General features: G+C 40.4%; 1 protein-coding gene across 3 annotated transcripts; it reads left to right on the top strand.

The window, feature by feature from the left end:
* The first annotated feature begins 287 nt into the window (after window positions 1-287).
* TMEM65 (transmembrane protein 65) lies at window positions 288-25,006 on the top strand. Of its 3 annotated transcripts, none has more exons than XM_081205100.1 (8): window positions 288-1,135; window positions 16,517-16,537; window positions 17,568-17,612; window positions 18,275-18,342; window positions 18,656-18,710; window positions 21,118-21,160; window positions 21,788-21,893; window positions 22,410-25,006. In XM_081205100.1, the coding sequence occupies exons 1-8, from the start codon at window positions 751-753 to the stop codon at window positions 22,506-22,508; spliced, it is 822 nt and encodes a 273-aa protein (XP_081061226.1). In that variant the 5' UTR covers window positions 288-750; the 3' UTR covers window positions 22,509-25,006. The 3 variants fall into 3 exon arrangements, with proteins under 3 accessions (XP_081061226.1, XP_081061225.1, XP_081061227.1); XM_081205099.1 differs by lacking the exon at window positions 16,517-16,537 and adding an exon at window positions 8,773-8,853; XM_081205101.1 differs by lacking the exon at window positions 16,517-16,537 and having other exon boundaries at window positions 293-1,135.
* Window positions 25,007-25,958: the final 952 nt, after the last annotated feature.

Below are 25,958 nucleotides of genomic sequence, written 5' to 3'. Positions count from 1 at the left end.
CTGTTGAGGGTGGGGAGAGGCGGAGCCCCTGCCAGACCCTGTCCCTTTGATTGGTTACCAAGACCAGTTTTAGCCGCCGTATTGGTGGAGAGGGAGCGGCCGGGGTCTGTCAAGGGGCATGGCGCGGCACGCCAGTCTTGTCACTCAGACTCTACAACGTTCGTTAATCGGCGGGCGGGAGGGAGCGAGGGGGGGAACGCCTCCTCGCTCTTCCCATAGGCTGGACGGAGGTGTGGGCGGGGACGGAGCTAGAGAAAAAACATGGAGAGCGCCGCTTCCTCGCTCTTCCCACAGGACGGACGGATTCGGGAGGACGAGAAGGCGGTCCATTCAAGCGAGCCGACCGGCGCCTGCGCAGAACCGCCCTGCCTCATTCTCTCCTCACGCACAGACGCGCGCGCACGGTCTACTTTGCAGCGCTGCCGCTGCTGCGCTTCTTTGCCCCCCCCCCGACCCCTTTTACCTCAGCGCCGCCTGACCAGTCTCTGAGGCGAGCCGTGGAAGCCCGCCCCGCTCTGGGAGGAGGAGGGAAAGATGCCCGGAGCCTCCTCGAGGCGGCGCAGGGAGCTGCCGCCGCCGCTGTGACTCGAACCCCTTCCCAAGCCAGCGAAGGGAGCGGCCGCGAGAAAGAGAGAAAGCGTCTCCCATGAGCAGCGCCTCCCCCTCGCCAGGGCAGCGCCGCCCTTCGCCTCCCCAGCGCCGGTAGCGAGAGAGAGCGGGCGGGCCCCGCTCCGAAGCGGTCGGCGAGGCATGCCGTCGACGTGGCTGAGCTGCCGCCTGGCGCTGCGCTTGGGCTCCGGGTGGCCCGGCGGCTCCTCGCCCTCCGCGCTGCTTTCTCGCCTCAGCCTCCGGGCTCCGCAGCCGAGGGGCCTCCGCTGCTGCTGCTGCCGCTGCCTCCTGCCCCTGCCGGGCCAGCGCCGCTGCCTCAGCACCTTCCGAGGAAGGACGGTGGCTCCCGCTGCCCCGGCCTCGGCGGGCTCCCCCCGGTCTCTGGGCACGCACCCGAAGAAGGAGCCCATCGAGGCTCTCAACACGGCGCAAGGGGCGCGGGACTTCATCTACAGCCTCCACTCCACCGAGAGGAGCTGCCTGCTGAGGGAGCTGCACCGCTTCGAGTCCATCGCTATCGCGCAAGGTAAGCAAAAGGGACCGCCGGGAAAAGGGCTCCTGTAAAAGGTGCTTCTTCTACCCGACGCGGGATTCGAACCCACGACCCTGATAGATCCCGGGGGTCTCGCGCTCCGCCGAGCGAGCTTGGCTGGGCTTTGCTTCTTTGCGCGACTTTCCCGCCCCAGGCAAGCATTCGGAATGGAGAGCGAGAAGAAGAGCCAGGAAGAAGAAGCAGCAGCAGCAGCGAAACTTTCCTACTTGGCGCATCGACCGAGGACCTCGTTGCCCCCGTTTCTCCCCTTCCGTATCTATAGCGCGCTTACCCGGAGTTCAGCGAGGCTTAACTCCCAAGTAAAGCCTTGCCCGCCGCTTAAAGATTGCAGCCGGCGCTTGGCGTGAACTTGGGCAGCGGCCGCCGTTCTCCACCCGGCTTCGTCGTGCGATAATATCGCCCTGGAATGCACAAGATACAAGGATAATGCCCCCGAGCACATTCAGAGTGGCTTTCCTGGGATGCTGTGTAGCCATAACCAGCCACTGTAACTGTGGGGTTAAGGGGGAGGGTGTGGCTGTCAAGGAGGTTTCAGGCCTGGGTCTGGTACTGCTTTTGTGTGGAACGGGATAGGGATTCAGATGCTTTAGAAATAAATTGTTGAGGCTCCGGCTGTGTGCTTGAAATGAATTCTGACTTGCACGGGGAAAGTGCTTCTCTTTAGTTCATGGACCCACCCATCTGACTTCAGGAGGCAGAGCTTCCAAGTTCACAAACATGTTGTTTAGGGAGTGTTGATTGAGCCTCCAGGCCTAGGCATGGAAACACTGAAGGCATGCATTAACCTGATATAGGGAAAAAAGGATTCACCCTATGTTGGTTTCTTAGCCCATGGCTAGTTGTGTGCAGGTGTGGCTTTTAGCTTGTCATTACAAATGTTGCTTTCCCAGCATTTGGCAAGGTGTGCAGAAAGCTGAATTGCACATGTGATAGCAGTTGTACAGGGGTGACTTCTTACATACTGGGTGATCACATACATGATCTCTCTTGGCACATTTAGGGTTGTGCAAGTGAATTTTTGATTCTTTAATCTCTGTTACATTCCAGTGTTTTGAATCGGTTGTGTCCAATACTCTGGGTCCCATTTGTGGATTGTTGCCAAGAAGATAGTCATGGTGCATTCTTGACATTGGTGTTCCTGTGGGTATACATCATGTACTGTAATCCAAATTCTGCTATCCCATTTTCCTGCAGTGTGTGCCTGGGACTGTCCAGACTGAAGCAGGAAACAGAGCATGGTAACTTGGATGCCTGGGAATACTATTATGATAAATTTAATAATAATAATAATAATAATAATAATAATAATAATAATAATAATAATAATTTATTAATAATAATAATTTATTATTTATACCCCGCCCATCTGGCTGGGTTTCCCCAGCCACTCTGGGCGGCTTCCAAAGAATATTAAAATTTAAGATGTGAATATTTTATAAACGGGGCAGTTTAAAAAAAACCTCTTATATGAAAAGGGAATCAATGAGAGCATACTCTACTGTCTACAGCAGTAGAGAAAAAAGCACAAACATTGATTGGATTGGAGGGCACGTGACAAACTAAACTGTTTCATAGTTCTGAGACTGCATGTAGATGGCAGCTTGTTTCACAACACTGAAATGGAAGTACTAAAATTGGAGATATATCTGACCTGAGTGGTACTAACTAGCACTGGGATGGTTTGGAGCTAAAATTGCAGATTTGGAGAACATACCTCTTTTGCTAGCCTTAGTTTCTCTGTGCTAATTGCTTCTAGTGACAGTCTCTGTGAGGGTTTCAGGTGACAGCTGCACTGATTCAGCACATCTTGTCAATGTAAAACTTTTTTAACTGCTTTGACTGCTGATGTATGGAGACTAAAGTATGGATATTGAACAACCCATTGATTTTGTATATTAATAAAAGAAACAGAAGCAGTGGAATAGGAATAACAGAATATACTTGATTGAGGATCCATCTTTTAGTTAAGATTTTGGAAAAACCAGACATTTTGCTAAAAGGAGAAGATATTGTACTTCTCAACTTCAGCCTACACCACAGTATATGTTAAGAGTATTTTATTTGCTTATCTAGCATAATACTATATTTTTCTGTCTATAAGATGCCCCCATTTATAAGACGCCCCCTATTTTGGGGGACTCAGATTTAAGAAAATGGGGGGAGATGGCCCAGAGTATAAGATGCCCCCTAATTTTTGACATTATTTTTTAGGGAAAAAACCTAGTCTTATACACTGAAAAATATGGTGTTTTATTTGTCTATATAGCATCATCAATGTATGCAGTACAGAGGTTGAGATGTGAAGCCGTGGGAAAAGCTAGATTTTTCCTTGTTTATTTTTTCATTTAAATTTCCCAGCTTTTTTCACAGGACTTTGCATCTCCACAGATGACAGGTTCTTATCTAGGGGGCTTACAATCTATAATTCAACACTGAAATGAAATAGAAGGTGATAGAAGTGGAACGAGGGTTGAACAGGATTTGTTTAGCCAAACTGAAGAGCCACAGAATAGTAGAAGTTAAAGATATCCTGCAATTTACTGGGCAGGTTTACGTAAAAGATAAATCATGGTTCAAATGTAACTGTGGTGTGTTCTTTTACGTTTACTGTAGTATTGTGTTATGCATTTTAGACCTCCAGCATATTGGATGGCATGTTTTCTTTGAAATCATGAATATTCCAGCATGTATTCTGTCACATTGAGCTGGCACATCAAATAGCTTGTTTTGGAACATTGCTTAATATAAAAGGCTTGTATCATAGTGTGAATAATGTCCATTCAGCTTTTTCCATAGTGAATAAGAGCAGCTGTTATGAGTTCCAAAGTGCATGCATGTGACAGCATCAGGTGGAAATGGCTTTAAAGATCATGTAAGGTTATCTTTCACATTGATTTTTCACCTATTTTTCAGTTATATAGCAGGTTCCCAACTGATAGTCTCCTAGATGAAAGGCTGAAGTGACTGGAGAATTGCAACCTTTAAAGTAGAAAAATGAGCAAATGCTAAATTTAAAGTTCTTCAAGTGTTATAGGTTACTAGCAGCAAGCTTTCTTGGGTAAGGTTTGAGGTTACAATACACATTTAGAAACTAGCTTGCATTTGACTCTGGGCCATGACTTTGGTAAATATGCCCTTGAAAAGGACACTTGGCTGGCCCATAGTTAGGTACTCACAATCTGTTGCATTGGTATTGTTTAGCCTCCGATATATGTTTAATCTTAACCTTATATATAAAAATATAAATCAAAGCTTTAATATTGAGTCTTATAACTCTCAAATAGTTACTTCCTATATTTGTAACTTCAGTTCTGAAACAATCAGAATTTTCCTATATTTTTCAAAATTCTAATTTCAAAATTCTTTCCTGCTTGAATCTTCCAAAAAATAAAAATAATTCTGATTTGAGTGTTGCAATGCAGGCTTATGTGATGCCTACACCACCTCACTCCAGCCTTTGTTTTGTAGAGCTGTAATTAAGGGACGCAGGTGGCGCTGCGGGTTAAACCACAGAGCCTAGGACTTGCCAATCAGAAGGTCGGCGGTTTGAATCCCCATGACGGGGTGAGCTCCCAGTGCTCGGTCCCTGCTCCTGCCAACCTAGCAGTTCAAAAGCACATCAAAGTGCAAGTAGATAAATAGGTACCGCTCCAGCGGGAAGGTAAATGGCGTTTCTGTGCGCTGCTCTGGTTCGCCAGAAGCGGCTTAGTCATGCTGGCCACGTGACCCGGAAGCTGTACGCTGGCTCCCTCGGCCAATAAAGTGAGATGAGCGCCACAACCCCAGAGTCGGTCACGACTGGACCTAACGGTCAGGGGTCCCTTTACCTGTACCTTTTAACCTGCTAATTGTCTGTGTACAGTGCTTTTTCTCTTGACAGTAGCTTTTAACTTCCTCCCCCCCCCCTCCTCTGGGGCCTTCCTCAGGCTTTTCTTGCTGGATCCTGGTTGAGAGTCCTAGTGTTGTTTTCTTCTAAAGGAAGCTCCTATTTGTCATATTCAGCATTAGTTCTGCACCTCAGAATCTCTGTTGTGTTTCATGGGGACATGCTTAGAATTCTCAGTCTTCAATTTGTTTGGGATCCATAAATGTTGGCTTGACTTACAAGTCAGCCAGTATTTGTGGTCTCCACTAATCCCCTCTCCTGCATCCACTGGTATGGACAGTGCATATAAGAGAGAAATGGTGACATCTCATTCATGTTGGTATGTATGGAGAAGGTACGAAATGTCAAGAGTCTTAGGAGCTTAAATTATAGTGGAAATGAGGCCTCTGAGATAGCAGTTTTGTTGTGCCAATTAGCTTACCCACATGAGGTCTGAGGGCACACAGTCCTGAGGATGTGGCAATTCATTCAGTTGAATTAAGTGAAGCCAAAGTACTGACAGCAGTACCTGCACGCGTGTTAGAATTTCCCAAGGTGCGTTTTGTGACTGGCACAGACCCTATTGCGACCACTTGGAGATCTCTGGAATGCCAGGTTGGCAACTGACATCTCCATCTGGCTGGCCCCTCCAGCTTTCTCAAGCAAGTAAGCAGAAGAGCTTATTTATTGCATTTATATCCCACCTTTTTCACCAAAGGGTCTATGGTTCACCCCCCAGGAAGTTAGGTTGAGGCGTTGTGACTGGCCCAAGGACACCCAGTGAGCTTCATGACTGAGTGGGGATTTGAATCCTTATCTCCCAGGTTCTTGTCTGACACACTAACCACTACACATGTTGACTTCCTAGAGTACTTCTGCTATGGGGCAGGTATATAAATTAAGTGGGAAAGCAAAATGTCAGAGAAGGATCTGAAATATTTTCCTTGAAGCTTGAATTTGTTTTATTCTGCATTGTTTTATTTGCTGTTTTAATGTGTTGTAAACCACTGAGATTTTTTTTATTTAAAATATAAACTGATATTGATATTATGTTGCAAAAAGGGCCACCTAGATATTCCATTGTGGCGACTGTAACCTAGGTTTAAGCTGCCATTTGGTGATTAGCTTATATTTGAGTTTCTAATACAGTCATACCTCGTGTTGCGTCCGCTTCATGTTGCGTCTTTTCACGTTACATCCCATGGCAACCTGGAAGTACCGGAATGGGTTACTTCTTGGTTTCACCGCTCATGCATGTGCAGAAGCGCCAGATCACACTGTGCGCCTGTGCAGATGCAGCACTTCGTGTTCCGGGCATTTCACGTTACGAACGGGCCTCCGGAACGGATCCTGTCCATAACACGAGGTACCACTGTACTGCTGCAGTCTTCTGTGACATCTTAGTAGCCCATCTAACTTCAGGGAGTGGGGGCTGGGAGGTATGCATTTGCCTTAGGAGTTGTCTTTCCCTTTAAAAAGTTACTGTGACTCTCTGGTAGATGGTTCTTATGAGCTAAATGTTCTTTGCTCTTATTTACTGCTGCATTCATATCTCTCTGACCATATTTGCATGGTGAGATCAAAGTAGAATTTTTAATTACTGCTGGCCAGCATCTGTAAAACTATACAACTGTTTCTATACAAACATTAATTTTATCTCAAAATGACTGAAGGGTAGCGAAATAGCATTGGTTAAAAGGTCACATGAACTAAAGATTTCTAATTTAGATTAGCTCAGATGACTTAAGTAACACTTGTTCTGGCATGAAAAATTGGAACAGTTACACAGCTTTCATAAAGTTGTGCTATTTTGGGGAATGACATGATGACAATGACTCAGAACTAGATTGGATCACAGAACTAACAAACCTGTTTTTTGTAATAGTGCATTGTCTTCTGTTTTGGCAATAGTATCTCTTTCAAGACTATGTATAATTATTTGTTATTAAAGAGTTACAGAAGTTGCCTTTTTATTGTGAGATCAGTCATGCAGGATTAACAGGAGGTGCTTAAATGCTAAATACAATGCCACTATATACCTGATACTATGACTTTTAATATTTAATTTGAGAGACTATTGTTCACACTCTTTATTCAGATTCATAAAATTCAACACACTCTGCACAGACTCCACAATGATGCAAGGTGAAACATTTCCAATGCTTTATTTTTCTGTGGAAAATATTATATTTCATAAATTCATTAGAAACAATGAATGGATGTCAGATGCAAAGAAATATTAGGCTAGTGTGACAGTTTCAAAGTTTTAGCTTTGTTTTTCTAAATACTAAGGATGCTAAATTAGATCACTCCCTAGGGTATCAGAAAATAGTCTGCTACAACACGCTAATTTCCAGTAAATATTCCCATTTAAAATATTCTGGAAAACCAGTATCCCTGAGTATCCCATGCATAGATCTTCAAAGTATAGAGGTACCAAGAATTTACCTCCCTTGGTAGCCAGTCATTATCTGTGATGGCCTTAGACCCTTTCCATCTCTGGTAGTTTGTTTATTTTCCTGTTGTATCAGTCATGCACAACTTGCTGTGCAAATGATTGTGAGTAGAAAGGAGGAAAGGGGCAAAGAAATGCTAAAAATAGGTTTATAAATAGCAGCTGTTTTGCTCACCTGTGGTAAAAATGACCTCTAGGTTGTCTGAAACCCAAGTATCTAATGAATAAAATTTAAAGATGTGGCCAAGTAACTTGTAGATTTGGGCAGGAGCAGTTAATTGATGTGCATGGAGGAAAATAGACAATTCTTCCTTCAAAGGAGCAGTAAGAAGGCAAGCACATAGCTGTGGTGTTGCAAGAGTAGTTCTGCAAGCATCTGTACCAATATGAGAAGCAGTAGTTCAGCTATCAATAAATCTGTCATATTTTCTTGATTTATCCTGACTCAAATTATTTTTTTCTGGTTGCACTTGCCCAAATTTATAAATAATCTCATAAGGATTTGACAAGTCTATGTAAACCTAGCAGAGTTTATTTTTTATGTGCAAGATTGGGAAAGAGGACAATATGCCATATTACTTCAATTTCTTCAGGAATAAGGTAAACCTATCCATTTCACACAAGTGTATGTGATAGACCTTGATGGTTTGAAATTCAAAGCAACAGGTTGGTGTGCCTAATTGTTTCCTTGCTCCAAATGTTATACACCACAAGCTGTTCTCCCACCCCGGTGGTGTTCCGTGTGTGTGTGTGTGCAAATACTCTTATAATAATAATAAATTTTATTTATATTCCGCACTCCCCAGCCGAGGCCGGGCTCAGGGCAGCTAACAACAATAAAATAGTGCAACATTCTAAAAAGTAGTATAAAGCACACCATATAATGTTGGATCAGATTATACCACAATATAGGCATGTGTTGAATCTGCTGCGGAGCAACAAAAAAAGAAAACCAGAATAAACTGGACATAATGTTGTTGGTGCCTAATTAAACTGAATGTTTCACCTTGCACATTGGGTCACACTTGGAGTAGATGCACTGAAATCAGTGGGCTTTAAGTCCATTGTTTTCAGTGGGCAAGTATGACTAAAATTAGATCTCGGCCATTAAATATACCAGTGGCATAGCAGAAAAATAAGCTAAATATTAGACTTGCTTCTGAGCAAGCATACATAGGATTATGCTGCACAGTTTGTAGTTGGAGTAAGTTATGAAAACACGGATTCATGAATATTAAAGGCTTTTAACATTGAAATGTAACTTTATTTCTTACGTTTGAAAAACTTTAGCTTCCAGATTTCCTAAACCACTGGTACCACTTGAGATGCCATTGAAGCAAATAGTACCACCCGAACCAACTAGTACTTGGGGTACAGTAAACTTCTCTACTTGCTACATAAACGTGCATGGTCTAAATAGGTGCTAGGTGAACCATGGTTTTGATATGATGCAAAATAGATGCTGCTGTTTCATTAAATCTACTTACATAAACATGCTATTTTGTTTGTTTTGTGTAACCTGGAATGTTTAACAGAAATGGCCATGGTTGTTTCCATTTGCATTAGCATATGACTATAATGAGTTTCAGGAGTTGCCATTTTTTGGGGGACCATTGGACATATTTCTATTTTTGAGAGAGCATTGTCGGTGTCAATCACAAAATGATTGTTGTGTCTTAACACACCATAGTTGGGTGAACTTAAGAGTCCTGCTGAATCAAACCAAATATAGATCCTGTGTTCTATTTCTCATAGTGGCCAATTAGTTATCTCAATCAGAGAGCAGCTATTCTGTGGCTTGCTCCTTGAACTCACTCATTCTGTCTCTGAATTCAAAAATTCCATTTAGCCATCATGACTCATAGCCATGAAAGGCAAATTCACGGTGAGAGGTTCTGAAGTCTTTTACCTTATACCTATCACCACATCTTGTGGCAGCGCGTTCCATAGTTTAGTGATGAATTGTGTGAAAAGTACTTTTAACTGTCCCAAACCTTCTGCCAACTAATTTCTTTGGATAGCTCAAATTCTAATATTATGCTTGAAGGAGAAAAGCCTTTCTCTTATGAGGATGAGGGAGTATCTTGGATATACAGCAATCAGAATTTTAAACCATATTCCAAGTGTGGTTGTGCTATAAAGAATTAGCGCAGTGTACCGTAGTTTAATCATTGTGCTTTGAATAAATCTCCGACTTCCTCATTCTCATACTTGTTCTGCTTAGTTAGGTACTTCATTGTTTGGTATTGGATCCAAACCAGCAATCTATGGCTATGCAAAAATCCAAGCCATAATTGGATATAATAGCAAACTGGTTTGCTGCATACACAGGACGAGGAATGTGCAAGGCCAAGACTCAGCCATAGTTCAGTATTTTACTTCTGAACAGTGGCTAAATGTCATTTTTTTAAAAAGCATTTCTCCTTGCCATGGTATATGAGTCATGAGGAATATGTGATTCATTTCCCTATTCTTAGGGGGTAAAATGGTCAAAAATTTTCATGTCTTATAAATACTTCTACAGTACTACTTCTACTACCACCTATGTGCAGACTGAATAAGTGACATCTAGAATTGGAAAGATGGTCTTAGTTTCAAAATCATTAATGTAGGCAGTATTGTTTCATACATAAATTTTTATTAGGGTTTATAAAGACAAATACAAAGACTATTATCAATTTATTTATTTTTGTCTAGACTGAAACATTAATCTAGAGGCAAAAAAGAGAAAAACGAGGAAAAAGAGGAAGGGAGGGAGGGATAGAGAAAAAGGAACAGAAAAAATGAGAGAAAAGAAGGAATAGAAAAAGAATTGAAAGAGACAAGAGAAAAAGATAGGCAATATTGTTTGGTGAATCTATGAGAAAATACACAATTTTAGCAGAGGTGTTTCCTAAGGATTGTGTTCTAATTATTTTGTTTGTCAAGTTAAACTTTGTATTTAATTCTCTTCTTGACATTTGACTTTTTAAAAAATAACTATTGTTTTCCATAAAGGAAAACAATAAGGAACAATACATTCTATAGCATAGTAGCATAACACTACAAAATCAAACATCGTTACAAGAGCAGAGTAAAATTGTGAAACCATGATTTGAAGTGATCTGTGCAACAAGAGATATACATGTGATATAGGCACATACCCCTTTATATGTAGAATTTGGAAATCAAACAATCAGCCACAAATGCTTTAGTAAAGCATTGGACCATAGCAGATGGTGTGAGACTGGAGGGATGGAAGAACCCTTTGTTGGGTTAATGGGAACCAGGATAACATTTGGATTTAATTCCTCTTACATTTCTGTTGCATTCCATAACTTGCTCAAGCACAGCTAAGTTTTAGACTCTATTCCACCAACTTTTTAAGGTAAAATGGGAGTGAAAGTGTCAATGCTGTGCTAGTTATAACTGGGCTATTGCTAGTAACTCTGTGATCCTATCTGTATACATTGCATTCTCCAGTGTGCCAGGGAGGATGGAGAGCAACACTAGATCCAGAGAAATTATTTGCTGTGATATTTGAATAATTTAACAGACGTTCAGAGCAAATATCTGTTGTATCTGATTTGTTTTGTCAGACCTTAGTTTTAATACAGAGCTATCTCTTGTGTGTGGGCTTTTAGCTGTCTAAATACTGCTGAGATGCTTGACAAATATGTTGTAATCTCTGTAGGATCCTGCTATGCAAGTTATATACTCTTGGCATCTATCAATTATGTTGGCAGACATGGCTTTTCTTTTAATCAGGTTCATTTATATTTTCATCAGTTTTTTAGTTGTTTGTAAATTAATGTGTTGCTTAATCTGACACTCCCCCCCCCCCTGTTTTGAGTTCAGACAAGTATTTCCGGTTTCATATTGTGAATAGCACTCCTATAATATTTGTAATTAAGTCTGGTTTTTTAAGTTCAGACTAAATATGATTATTGAAAGGATAGTTTTGAACTCTGAAATGGAAGAACGAAAACACTGGTTATTGGTTTCTCATTAGTAAAGAAGAACTGTATTTGTAGCTACAATTCTATGATCCTATGCACCACTTTATTGTTAGTAATGTAGTGTCAAAAACAGTCCAGTCTGTACCAGTTTAATCATGCAGTGGAAACATTGACTGTGATTGAGGAGAACAAAGAGCAGTTTAAGGACCAGGGTTCTTGAAGGACTGTACATAAAAATCTTGTACCATCTGAGGTGATGTGAGTGGCAGTCAAAGAAGGAGCTGCCTTGATTGTGGCACCCCAATTGTAGAATGCTTATTGTCCTTTTAATGACCTTTCCCAAAACTTTCCTGATCCTGCTGACTGTTTTATGCCACTTTTATGATTTTGCGTCTTTTAGCTTGCTTTTTGTATTTACATCTTATTTATTATTTTTGTAAATCACCCCAGGAATATGATTAAAAAGATGGCATAAGAATACTTTTTAAGCTGGCAAGCTAGCCTGGTTATTGGTGTAGATGAAGTATAACCTGAATTTTTGGTCTCAATTTTAAGTTAGATAAAACTGGTATGAACTTGGTAAGTTCACAATGCACTACAGTGGTACCTCGGGTTACAGACGCTTCAGGTTACAGACTCTGCTAACCCAGAAATAGTACCTCGGGTTAATAACTTTGCTTCAGGATGAGAACAGAAATCGTGCAGTGGCGGCACTGCGGCAGCAAGAGGCCCCATTAGCTAAAGTGGTGCTTCAGGTTAAGAACAGTTTCAGGTTAAGAACAGACCTCCAGAACGAATTAAGTTCTTAACCCGAGGTACCACATTGTGGCATTTGGGAGCTGATTTGTTTGGGAGCTAAGCCATTCAACAACCAAGGTACCACTGTGATTATTCATTTACCCCACATAGTCTCACAGCTGTGAAGAATATTCTTACATTATGTCACCACTAGGAAAAAGAGCATAGAAGAGGCCGATACAGTGGTACCTCGGGTTACAGACGCTTCAGGTTACAGATGCTTCAGGTCACAGACTCCGCTAACCCAAAAATAGTACCTCGGGTTAAGAACTTTGTTTCAGGATGAGAACAGAAATCGTGTGGCGGCAGTGGGAGGCCCCATTAGCTAAAGTGGTACCTCAGGTTAAGAACAGTTTCAGGTTAAGAATGGACCTCCAGAACGAATTAAGTTCTTAACCCGAGGTACCACTCTACTTGTGATGCTAAGTGTGGAATTTCCAGCATATTACTGAAGCACTCATTAAGGAAACTTAAGTGTTGCTTACAAAATTTCATTGGAAAAGAAACAACTGGTTTTTGCAGTACCAGAGCAACCTATTCTAGTCTGTTTATAACCTGGTAAAAGCCCAGCAGAAATTTCGAGAGCTCCTTTTTGAACTGTTCAGATCAGTTTATTTCCCACCTGAACATTCAGCATCCTTATAAGCTGGGGACAGCGTGCTATCTTTTTCTCCAGTTTAAAAGATGAAAGGGGAGCAGTCTTTCAAATTCTGATGTGCAGTTCTCGCATGAATGGGATATGTGGCCTTTCATATTGGTGTGGTTGTAGAACACGAAGAAGATACAATGCTAACAGTTGGTAGAGGTAGACATCAAAGGATCCAAATTCTGTTTTATAGGCCTCCCAAGTGTGTGTGTGTAGACTAGGAGCTATCCTTTGCTCACAAATTTGAAGTGAATCTTAAGCCTTTTTTAAAGCTTTTTCTTCCTTTAGGAAAATAGAGCAGTTTGTTCCAAAATGGAACAAAATATGATTTCAATTGACACTAAATATGATTTGATTTGACAGGCTGAAAAACAGCTGTTCATCAGTCTTGACTGGTATTCTGTGCCATAAATCATCTGATAGACCTTTTTCTTCTTGATTAAGCCATTCCCCCCCCCCCCCGTTTTCAACTCGAAATGTTACACCTCTTAGTACCGTCATGTGCCTATCTGAAACAAAGGCATCTCTAAGCTTTTATGGTGAACTCTTGTGGAAGTTTTCAGAATTACAAGTGCAAGAATTTCATCCTGTGATTATTCTGTATACTCCTGCTGTCACTGTGGGTTGTCAAAATTATTGAGCTTTGAGAAAAATGAAATCTATCTAGATTTATCACTGCAAGATCAGTGTGAGTGAATTATTGGGACCTTTTGTGGGGAAGCAGGGGTGAAGAAAAGGAGGGTTACAGCATCTTTGCACTGCTGATATGTGATACAGTGTGGTTGTGTTGGCACGGAGAGAAGTGGGAGCAGGCTGGCTCTTCAGAGCCAATCCGCTCCTGCCTGGCCCCTGGGGAGGTGAGGCCAATGAGCAGTTTCTATCGGGCAGGATTCATAGTACAAAATGGGGCACCAGAGACAGAGGTAATTGCCTACTCTGCCCTATGAGTTATATACTGAGATGAACTGCTTTTGAGTTTCTACAGATCATCAGGGTTCCTAACAGCCGAATTTCAAATTAGAAAGGAAGAACCCTGTTGCTATTGTAGGGTTAGCAATTAGAAACTTTCTGATTTTACTGCAAATCATTCAGTGAACGTTTGGTAAACCCCACTATGCCTTCTTACCTACCATGTTCTTGGGTGCAAGTCTTTGCCCTGAATAAATTGAGCATGCTCCCAACGTACCCAGCTGTCCTGTAGCAAAAAGAAATTCTTGGAAAAGTCATTAGTATTGGGCAAGTTGTTTTTGGGATGCGGGTGGCGCTGTGGGTTAAACCACAGAGCCTAGGACTTGCCTACGTCAGAAGGTCAGTGGTTTGAATCCCCGCGACGGGATGAGCTCCTGTTGCTCGGTCCCTGCTCCTGTCAACCTAGCAGTTCGAAAGCACGTCAGAGTGCAAGTAGATAAATAGGTACCGCTCTGGCGGGGAAGGTAAATGGCGTTTCCGTGTGCTGCTCTGGTTCGCCAGAAGCGGCTTAGTCATGCTGGCCACATGACCCAGAAACTGTACGCCGGCTTCCTCGGCCAATAAAGTGAGATGAGCGCCACAACCCCAGAGTCGGCCACAACTGGACCTAATGGTCAGGGGTCCCTTTACATTTACCTAAGTTTTTAGGGAAGCTTGTCTGCTGTTACCAGTCGTCTTATTGAAGATCCTCTGATTAGTGTGTAGGTAACCATTCCCTTAAAACAATTTGAAAACCATTGTACTATGTGATTGTACATCTTAGAGGATACCAAAAGGATGACATTGCTAGACTATATATTTCCCATTCTTGAGGAATTAATTTCATGAAAATATATTTTTCCTCATGCAGCCGTTATTTATTTTATTTTTATTGAGAAAACAGCAACTATGAACTGCTTAATTGAAAAAAAAATCTAAGCAGTGTCCATAAAGTAATATGAAATAATAGTACATGGATAGTCAGCAACATCTTGAAAACAAAGCAAGTATATATGACTAACTTACATGTCTTTGTAGGCATGCTAGAAAAAGTTTTATTATAGTGGGCCTGCAGTTTGGGGGTTACTTTTGGCAGGAAAAAATGGTACCTGGTAAGGAGTTAAATCGATACATTTGTATGAAGCACAATACTAAGAAAAGAGGAAGAAGTTTCTTGTTTCTAAAAATATCAGTGGGGAAAAGCATGTGTTTGAGAATCAATAGATGTTTACTTGATATGGACTGTTTATGTTAACTCCTATAGTGAAACCTAGAAATGAGACTCCCACTGGGCAAACTTTTAAGTAGTTCTCATGCTGTATTTGTAATATTTCAGTTGCTTAAATAAAGTTAAAATTAACTTGATCTGGTTTCTGTGCATCTTATCCACCAGTCCAGATGTCTTCTAGCACATAGTGCCATTTGCTTTTATGGGCTCTTGAATAAAGCTCCTTTTTGACAGACCCAGGGATATATTTTGTTCAGTATGGGGTAATTAAATCTCTCACTGTCCTGATAGTATCTTGGCAAGTGATTTGCTGGCTTTGCCTTGACAGGCAGGTGGAGATATTCTGTGTTCTGAACTGATGGATCTGAGGCACAGAAACTAACTTCAGGTAAGATGATCCTTCAGTCTGTATACGTAGGATACACTTGCTTAGAGCCAGTTGTCTTTCCAGTGTCTTTGTTTATGAAATAAAGCATACACCCCTTCATAGTTTATTCTTTTGGACTATAAAACAGTTGTATCCTGCCCTTCCTCCATGGAGCTCAGAGGCTCAGGTGGGCTCCTCACAGCAACCCAGCTGCTTTAGGCTGAGACACAGTGACTGGTCCCATGGCATCTGGTAAATTTTCCCCTACTAAACATCAACACACTTTATTAACTACACTACACTGAATGTACTGTGTACAGCTATGCACACAATGTGATTTAACCTACTTGTACCATTAATCATCTGGTTGTTTTCATAATTTTTTTTTTGCAAAACACTAACTGTTGTTGCTATAAGAACTGTTAACCCAATTCCTGCTTTTGGATTACCGGTAGATGTTTTCTGTTTTGTTTAGGCTGCAATTTTCTTCCTTACTGAAGGCTTAATTTTTTTCCTTTACTAACACCCTAGCAGTAGGATATCATTTATATGACCCCCTCAGTCTGATTTCACTTTAATCCAATGTATTTTGAGTTGCAGAGTGTTGCTTAAAAATCAGTAAATGTTAGTGTAACGTTCTTCCTGTGGCAGGAAATTGGGTTCATGCCACTAACCAGTGTTGGAGATTTCTTCTTGTAAGCAATATAACATCTTTTTGTGGTATTGGGTAGTGTTCAAATCTTCAGATAACCAATTTTATCAAGAGCACTTAAGGGTAGTAAGTGGTCTCTATGAAAATATACATTTTAGCCACTTCTTGTTTATGGTAGGGTGCTTAAGAGAGTTAAAGGCCATGGGGTAACTTAAATTGTGAGATTTATTTAAAAAGTATTTATCATTTCCATTTTTACAGTTGAAACAATAACAATAATCCAGATGTAAAACACAATTATTTTCATTTTACCTTCTCCCTTTCATGGTTCATTTTATTATTATTTTCTGCTACATATTCTATTTCCCCTCAATATTTAAATATACTTACATCTATTATACCTAAAAGAAAAGCTTCTGGGCTTTTAACAAATGTCTTTTTCAACATTTTTTTTCAGTTTATTATATATCATCTCCCAGTAAGTCTTAACCTTTTTGCATGTCTACCACATATGATAAAAAGTACCTTCTTTTTCTTTACATTTCCAACAGATATCTGATTCAGATTTATACATCTTAGCTAGTTTACTCAGTGTCAGATACCACCTGTAAATCATTTCAAATAAAATTTTCCTTCAATGTGTTAAAATTTAAATCTTTTCTCCATAGTTTCTCCCATGCACTCATCTTTATATTATGACCTATATCTCTTGCCCAGTGAATTATAGCTGATTTTACCAATTCATCTTTTGTTTCCCATTTTAATAGTGACTTGTACATTTTGGAAATCATTTTGCCCTACTCTCAGTGATCTCTCTTTCAAATTGTGAGCTTTGGGTCATAAGACCTCTCCATTTATCCTGTCTAAACAAATCATTTATTTGATGATACTGCAACCAGTCTTTCACAGCCTCTCCAATGTGTCATGTTTTAAAAGTTTTATTTCTTCTTTTGAAAAGTCCAAAAGGTCTCTGTATGTTGCCTAATATCCTTCCATATTCCTAAATTGTGGGATTTTAATAAAGGGGCAACAGCATAATCATGTACCCTAGCATATGCTGAGACTAAAGGTTGGATTTTTCAAGATCAATTACGGTACATACAAGCAGGGAGAATTCAATTAGTCAGCAGTTGGGCACCCCTGCACTAGTGACAATGTAATTTGAGTATTTTAGCCAACATTATTCAGCGTTTCAGATGATCAAGCAAATGAATACACAGTCAATTATTTTGCGAAATGGTGCTTCATTAGAGTGCATAAGAAGTGTATAGTTCGGTTAGCATGCTTTTGTTTAATCAAAGGAGAGCGTGGATCTGAAACTCACAGAAGACTGCAGTGAGCTGCCAAGCTGCAGTTTTCTGCGCAGTAGCTTGCGAACGCACCATATATGAAGAAAGCTAAATTTTCTATGAAATGAGGATTTCACACTATGCTGTTCAAAGAGAACAGATGTTCAAATATTTGTGGTTATAATGCTTTTCTTTAATCACATTTTTCTACTTATTTAGAGAAGTTGGAAGTTGCGCCACCATCCACTGGACAGCTGAAACATGGTAAATTATGTCTATTTTTGTAGAAGCTTAACTGTGGAGAATGCCTCTCTAATACTTGGAACATTTCTCTCGAGGCCAGTGCAAGGCATACAGTTGAACACATGAGGGTACATTGGGCTGCTTGAGTCAGAACATTATAGAATTCTAAATCTTGCTTCCCCAAATTATGAGTAACATCATAAATCTGACTATCTTTACAAAAATAATTTTTACTAGTAAGTTTTACCTTTAGCTGTGATGAGAGGAGAGTGTGGTTAGAAGGGACAGAAACGTAATATGACAGAGAGGATGAAGATGTTTCACCCAGATCTTTGCAAATTGTTGATTAATGTTTATTATCAGATTTCCCTACCCAACACAACCCTTCCCATATATGACAATTTTCGTGGGGGGGGGGGGGAGGGATGACAACTCCAGATTAACTGGGCCTATAGCAGCTGCATAAATTTTTGTAGTGCACTGTGTATAATGTGCTGGTAGTTGCTGTGTGGTGAGTTATACATAGAAAGAGGCTTCCTTATCCCTTTTCTGTGATCTCAAACATCACAGTTCATATGGGAGTTTTTTCAAATTGTAGAAAATGGAGAATTGAACAGTAGTCTGCATGTTTGAATTTGCAAGCATTTGAAAGCACTCCTCACACATGTATCTCTTTCTTCTAGTGTTCTTCCACAATGCATTACCTTTTGTAGGGTTTGGATTTTTTGATAATGCAATTATGATTGCTGCGGTAAGTCATGTTGCTCCTTGGTCTCAAGCTTGTTTTGTGCTGGGTTATATTTGATATCCAGTTACCTTGATATGATAACATATGTAACACTAGCTTCAGAAAGACATTATTTTCAGCAATGTTTTAGCATACTGTATTGCTATAATAGATGTAATCTTATGCATGTTGTCTTTTAAAGTTTCCAGGAGAAATGGGTAGCAGAGAGCCTGCTATTCCTAATGTCTTAATTTGGTAAATAAACAACTTCTGTAACCTTGCCTTTGTTAATGAATGTGTAGATTTTAATGAAAGTTTATATTCTCTTTATTTTTAGGGCACACAAATAGAACTGTCCATAGGAATTGTCCTTGGAATTTCTACTATGGCAGGTAAGTAATCTATGCTTGACTGACTGTCCATGGCAATTTTGCTATAGCTGTCTATTAATCTATGAATATGTCTGTGCACACTAGGTAATTTTTTAAAAACTGCTGATTGATGATTGAACTTTATAGTGCCAGATGGAAATTTGGTTACCAGATAATCTTACAGGAACCCCGTTCTTATGCAGAAACTGCACATTAAAGTTCCATGACTCTTTCTGCCATGATTTTAAAATCCTAAGCAGGCTGTGTATAACCACAAGGAAAGGCAGCTGGGGAGAGGCTGCTTAACTCCTCTCCTCCTGTTTGTACTTCTAAATCACATTCCCTGAGCTCCATTTTCACCTGGGATGGTTAGGGGTCCTTATGGGTGAAAAAGCTGTTTGGGAAGGTGATTGGGGCTGGAAAAGATTTGGGGACAAAAGAGTTAAGCCATGGGTAGGCAACCTAAGGCCTGGGGCCGAATTCGGCCCAATCGCCTTCTAAATCCGGCCTGCGGATAGTCCAGGAATCAGCGTGTTTTTACATTCTACCCAGTAGAATGTGTCCTTTTATTTAAAATGCACCTCTGGGTTATTTGTGGGGCCTGCCTGGTGTTTTTACATAGGAATTCGTTCACCCCCCCCCAAATATAGTCCGGCCCCCCACAAGGTCTGAGGGACAGTGGACCGGCCCACCGCTGAAAAACTTTGCTGACCCCTGAGTTAAGCATTTCCTACAGGCTTAAACAGCTCAAGAGGTTGAATCCACGCAGGAAACAGATCTCACATTTGCCTCTTGCATTCCTAGTTTTCTCTTCTTAAATAGTTTTAACTGACACCACGACCATAATCATTACTATTATTATTAGTTTAAAGCCACTTTGAGTGTTTATTGGTATATAAGTTCTATAAATAAATAAGTTCTCACTTTGCAAAATATTCTTTTATTTGCGCTTCCAAACTGTTCCAAGAGAGCAACAAAAAAAATTTGGTTTCTCCATGACACTTGAAACAAAGTGTCTCTGTTTAAGATGAAAGAGTGGCAGCCATATTAAAATCACAAGTGTGAAGTATTATTGAATAGTCTCCTTTTAAATTTCAGAACTTTTTTATCCAAAAGGATCGACTGGCTAATTCTGAACCTGGAGGCAAATATTCATGATAGATTTTAAATTCAATAATACAAGCAGCTTTCTTAGCAAGATTAACATGCTTAGCTTATAGAAATAGAAGTTGGTTTTGTAGAAGCGTTGAAATTAGGAACATAGGAAGCTGCTTTATACTGAATCAGATCCAGCTCAGCATTATCTTCACTGACTGACAGCAGCAGTGCTCTAGAGTTTCAGAAAGGGAGTCTTTCTCTGGAGATGCTGGGGATTGAAACTGTGACCTTCTGTGTACAAGGCAGATGCTCTGTCACTGAGCTATTGCTGTTGTGTGTATGTGAGAAAGTATGTTTTCACATCCCCCTTAGTACTGTAAATGTGCTGCTTGCTGCACCTTTCAATCTATTCCTTCCCCTGTAGATTGCCTGTGCTCATGTACACATGGATATAGAACTCCCCCACTCACCCCAAAAATCTCAATGTGGTCAAACATACAATTGCATCCTAGATTCTTACTCTTTTTAGAGTGTGATGCATGGAGAAGCTTATAAGAGTATCGGAGAAACATTTTTTTTTTGTTCTGCAGAAAGCACTTTCTATTCAAAGTCACACTGATCAATTGATTCTCTGTGCTTGTAGAGAGCCAGCCTGCACTGCTTGGAAGCCTCCATAATCAGCCAAATGATATGCTTCAGAATGTATTGTAAAGGACAACCACCTTTTGGCTCATCCCTGACTTTATTACCCCACAGGTGCAGGGCAGTACACTGTGACATGGCTTGGCCAAAATGGCCTGGTAATGGGGAGGCCTGGCTTATCCAGTTAGGGTCATAGCTTAGAAATTCCCCACTCCTGTATTACCCTGCTCTTGTACCAGCTTTCTTGGTTACCATTTTCTTTCCAACTTCAATTCAAGTTGCTGTTTTTGACCTTTAAAGCCATAAATGGCCCGAAACCAAAATACCAGATTTACCTTCCTCTCTGTGTTACCTGACAATCTCATTCCTCTTCTGAGGCCCTGCTTCCGGTACCCTCATTGTTGGAAATTTCCTGTTTTAATTGTGTAGGTTACCATTCTCAAGCTGTTCTGCTCCTATGGGTTCTTAAAGATTATTGTTTGTATTCTGTACTGATACATATTTGATTGTAAGATCCTTGAATATTTTATAGAAAGGTGCATTATAAAGGGTTTCAAGCAAGCAAATAATATTAGGTATAATTCTGGATTCTGAACCATTAAATGAAATAAAACTGTTGGCATTTGTGTAGTGTATTGTTCTTTTATTAGTAGATGCATTACAATGCTTGTGATTCTTTAATATCTAGCTGCTGCCTTGGGAAATCTCGTCTCGGACTTAGCTGGATTGGGGTAAGTCTTAATTATATTTTATAGGCTGTGATCCAGTATCTTGTTCGTACAGTGGTTAACCAAATGCCAATATTTACTTTACCAACAATAGTTCTGGGGCTGTTTAGTGTAGGCTCCACTACCTTGGAGCTGAATGGCTGGCAGTGGCAGAATAGTGGAACTAAGTCTCAGATTTGTCAGTTCACAACCAACCACCCTCCCCCCACCCCAATTGCAGTAGAAACAAGAAAGCTTTCCGGAAAAACCATCCCAACAAAAGGGCACAGCATCTGTTACATGCCAGAGTGCCTCTTTAAAAGTCTATCCTTTCTACCCCAAATCTCGCATGGATAACCCACAGGCTTACCTCACCTATACTGCCAAGTTTCAAATCAGTCCTTTAAACTATTTCGCACCCTATAAGCCATAGAACCAACTCCCCCTTGACACAGGGCCACAACTGTTTTATCTATTAGTATTGAAATCGTCCCTCTTAAGCTCTAACAGCTTACCAAAGTGCTGGTTTGGCATATGTTCAGGAGACAGAATTGTTCTCTGCATTTCCACAACCAACAGAAACTGAGCATCCTGTAACTGCTATATTTCATTTTATTGTGCTCAAAATATTTTTGGGTTTTTTCCTCCAAGACTTGCAGGTTATATTGAAGCTATGGCCTCTAGATTGGGCCTCTCCATTCCTGATCTAACGCCCAAACAAGCTGACATGTGGCAAACACGCCTCAGTGCACACGTGGTGAGTCTATGTTGTGTCTGTGTTTTTATACATACAGTTTTGGTTAGTGAGAGGTTAAACTAACAGCAGACACCGTGTAGTGCCGTAGCACCTTGGATCAGAATTAAAGTCAGCTGGAAAAAGCTAAGTGCTCTCAGAATTTTGAGTTAAATCCTTTTATACTTTTTGCCACTCTGGCAACAAGTAGTTTTGGCAAGTACAAGGCAGCTGTAAGGGAAATATGACTAGATGGTCATGAGACTATGAAAAGCAGCAACTCCAGTATTCCTGAACACTTGAACTTGTGGAGATACAATGTACATGTTACTCGACTCCCTATTATTGTGGGAATAAGCTCTTTTAAAAATGCACATAGAGGTTCTCAGAATGTAAATTCTGCAGCAAATATTTGGGAACGAGAAGAATAATAGAAATGAGGTTCATTGCTCGTTGCTTCCTGTTCATGTCGTTGGTCCTGAAATCTGGTAACCTTCATAACTAAATTGTGAGTGACCTATTTTTCTTTGTGTTTTATAGGGTAAGGCTATTGGAGTGACCATTGGCTGCCTTTTAGGAATGTTTCCATTGTTCTTCTTGGGAGATGAAGAAGAAAAAAAACTGGAAGAAAAAAATTAACCTTTTTACAATGCTTAAGATCTATATAAACTAATGTACCTCAATTATACAACTATGCTGTCAAAATACTTAGCATTTAGCAGACAGTAACAATGTATAGAATGGGGAACAAAACAGCATGCCATTTTATGGAAACACTAACTTATTGTGGCTTTGTTCTAGTACATCTTTTTATAAGGGTTTTTCCTTTTTAAAATGTAAATTGTTGATGTATGTGTGTGTGTGTGTTTCACTTACACCGGCAGTTGGCGTTTACCATTCTCTCTCTCTCTCCCCCCCCCCCTTTTGCCTCTATCTTTTATAAGGATTATTACTTTCAGCGCTTGCCATCAATGTACTGTATGGGGTTGGAGTTTGCATATTTACTTAGCGTTTGCAAACGCATGGCACAAGTTCCCTTTGATGCCCATCATTCTCTCCATTCTGGCCTTTCAGTGAAGCTAGGTGACAGATGGCTTTAGGAGGAATCATGTCTGTCTTTTATTCATCTTGGGTCACCAGTTGCACACTGTATGACTGAATAGCAAGACTTGTTTGAATAATGCAAAATTTGAAATAGGGTGTAGATACTTGCTGAATAATGAGGCAATTAGAGTGAAACACTTAAAGGTCAATTGCAGTTTCAGGTGCTTCCCCTCTCTCAGAACTCCATACACACTGCTTGGAATACATCCTTGATCTTGTCAAATTGGCATATGAGATCAGGAGAGTCCTGAAAATTGGAATCTTAGTAACTTACATGTAACACAGGCTACAGTTAGGAAATGGGGGTTTGCTCAACAGTTGGAGCTGGAAAAATGTGCAAAACAACAATTAATGATAGTGCTCATCAGCACCAGGAGGCCAGTTGTTTGTGTAAGTGTAGCAACAAAATTTTTGAAAATTGGGCTTCATTTCAGTTGGTGTGTGTATGTTGCCCTCCTTCCACGCCTTTTAACCTATCTGAATTTCATCCATCAATTCTAGGTGTCTGGGGAACCCTCAACAAGATAAGGGTCTATTGTTTGCTGAATCATGTGTATTTGTAGAGCACTTTGTGCACTTGGTGTGTGCAGGCCGAGAAAAAGCAGTGCATAGTGCACTTTGATAGGGGAAAAGTGGAGTTCAGATGTGTTTAGAATTAGTGCAAAGTAAGATGAAGCCTTGAAAGGATGTAGCTCTTTAAACTGTGTTGCCTTCAGTGAGAAACAGACTTCAGTGTGCCACTTCTGGAAGTCTCCTGCTTCAGGAATTTGAAAGTAATTTTCACTGTCCTTGTTTCTTTGAATACTAACTGGGGCAGAATGTTACTTTAGATGTGTCTTGGAATGCCTTTTAAATGTCTAGACTTGGTCTGGATGTGTGGATCATGTGTGCAAAATGTAACTTAAATAAATAAACTTGATCACTTTTCATTAATTAGAAGGGCATAAAGGTTTCTTTCCGTTTTGCCTCACTGGTTCTGTTGTCATACTTAGTGTGCAATTTCCCATGTACCTTTTACTTGTTGGAGTAGAGAATATTAATCTTTGCCATGTTATGAATAATAGATGATAACTTGCACTGAACATCCAACTTCTAAATATACAACCAGCATAAGTAGGAATGAACACGTGGCTGTAGGAAGCTTTTAATGACACTTTGTTTTGAAGTCTTAGTTGTTGCTTTTTTAAAATAGTTTTTATGGAGGCATTATCCTATAAAGTCAAAGCTTGTTTCTATGCCATGACTTGCAGTCCTATTACTGAATCCTTGGGAGTTGTCACATGTGAGCTGCCACCGTACCTGGAAGCCCATTGCATTGAAATCAATGGGACTTTCTTCTGAGTAAACATAGTAAGGTTTGAATTTGGTAAGACGATTCAGTAGTAGTTGGGTTTGGAATTTGGCCGCATTCCCTCTTGACACTATTGGCACCTAGGGCTATCAACTGAAACTCGGCTACGCCGTGGTCTGGTTTGCTCTTGTGCCTTTAGCAGCAGCTTGACAACTTGTACAAAACCAGTAGATGAAGCTTCTCATAGCATGGAAATGCATTGTCATCTACTCTCGTTCTTCAGGTATCTGAAACCCAGGTATCTGAAGGACTGCCAACTTCTGCATGAATCCTCCTGTACATTTAGGTACCATCTTCCAAGACCCTCTACCTTAGGTGGGGTGAGACACTGGGCAAAGGGCCTCTTTGGTTATGCCTCCTCACTCTTTTGAAATGTCCTCACCAGGAAGCCTGCCTCTCTTCTCTTTTAAATGCCAGTCAAAAACTCTTCTCTCGTATTTTAATTACGCGTTTATAGTTTTAGCTCCCTGCTGTTTGGTATCCTACAGTTGTAAGCTGATTTTATGCTTTCATCTTTTTTAGATTTGTTCACTGCCCTGAGAGCATTTGTGCTTAACCATGGGATTAATTGGGTTAAAAAAGAAAAAAAAGGTTTGGCAACCCTAGAATAAGCCATATCTACAAACTGATACACAGCAGTATTTTTAAATGCATTTTTGAATTAATTTTAATGTGGTTTTTTGTTGTTACAAAAACTATGAAGAGGTCTGTACTCTTCCTATTCCAAATTTAACACACATTCTGAGAGAGGAAAGAACTTAAATCAGTCACAAAATCAGGGACCCCTATCTTCTGCTGACCCCTAGCAGTTTAAAACAAATATTCTCTCACAACCATGATTTGAATAAAGCATCCCTTAAGTAACTGCTCTACTAATTTACAGAACCTTATAGCTTAATGTATCTGCTGATATACTGATATTCTGAATATAACATCACTTTAAGGATCAAACTAGACTATTGGCAGCAGACCAGCATGTAAGAATCCCAAACATAAAAAGTGATGACGGAGAGAGAGAGACCTGGAAGGAGAAGCTGTAATCTTTAAACTACCTGCAAGTTGTAGGTGTACATACCCCTTCAGTTGTCTTTCCGAATCATGGATTCCCAGATACTTCCCCCCCCCCCCAGATGGAAATAACAGCTTGGAGAGGTTTATTATAGGAGTTCATTCAGCTGTCACCCTAAAATTGATTCTGCTTGGTTTCAAAAGGATCACATATTAGGTGATAAATGCTGAATGTACAGTTTAATAGTTTTGGCTGCATCTTTCTCTGTGTAACTTGCCGGCAAATATAAATTTGTTTATGACTTTCCTCCAACTTGTCTTACTGTACTGGGTATTATGCTATTTGGTGACAAAAGATCAAAGCAATAGTCAACAACTGACAGGCTGACTGGAACAACTAAATTCCCTGAATAGAGCACCAGAACAAAAACCTAGCCAAATGTCTGCTGCTGCAATAGTTTGCATTTTTTAAATAAAAAGTTCATTTAGTACTGTTTTTTGGTTTTTTTTTTTGTTTTGGTTTGTGCATGTAAATTGGGTGCATTTTTGTTGATATATGTATGTCAAACTATTGTACTATGACCAATGTTTTTAACAAGAAAATATGAACTAAATCTTATAAAAAT

This window comes from Podarcis bocagei (assembly GCF_964188305.1).
Source record: "Podarcis bocagei genome assembly, chromosome: 8".
Lineage (NCBI taxonomy): Eukaryota > Metazoa > Chordata > Lepidosauria > Squamata > Lacertidae > Podarcis > Podarcis bocagei.
The sequence above is the reverse complement of the archived record's forward strand: the minus strand, read 5'-3'. Positions and strand labels throughout refer to the sequence as shown.

Excerpts from the sequence above, each read along its gene's own strand:
- TMEM65 (XM_081205099.1), top strand. The coding sequence starts at position 751 with ATGCCGTCGACGTGGCTGAGCTGCCGCCTGGCGCTGCGCTTGGGCTCC. Across the intron at positions 17,613-18,274 it reads CACTGGACAGCTGAAACATG|TGTTCTTCCACAATGCATTA; the intron begins GTAAATTATGTC and ends TCTTTCTTCTAG. Across the intron at positions 18,343-18,655 it reads ATGCAATTATGATTGCTGCG|GGCACACAAATAGAACTGTC; the intron begins GTAAGTCATGTT and ends CTTTATTTTTAG.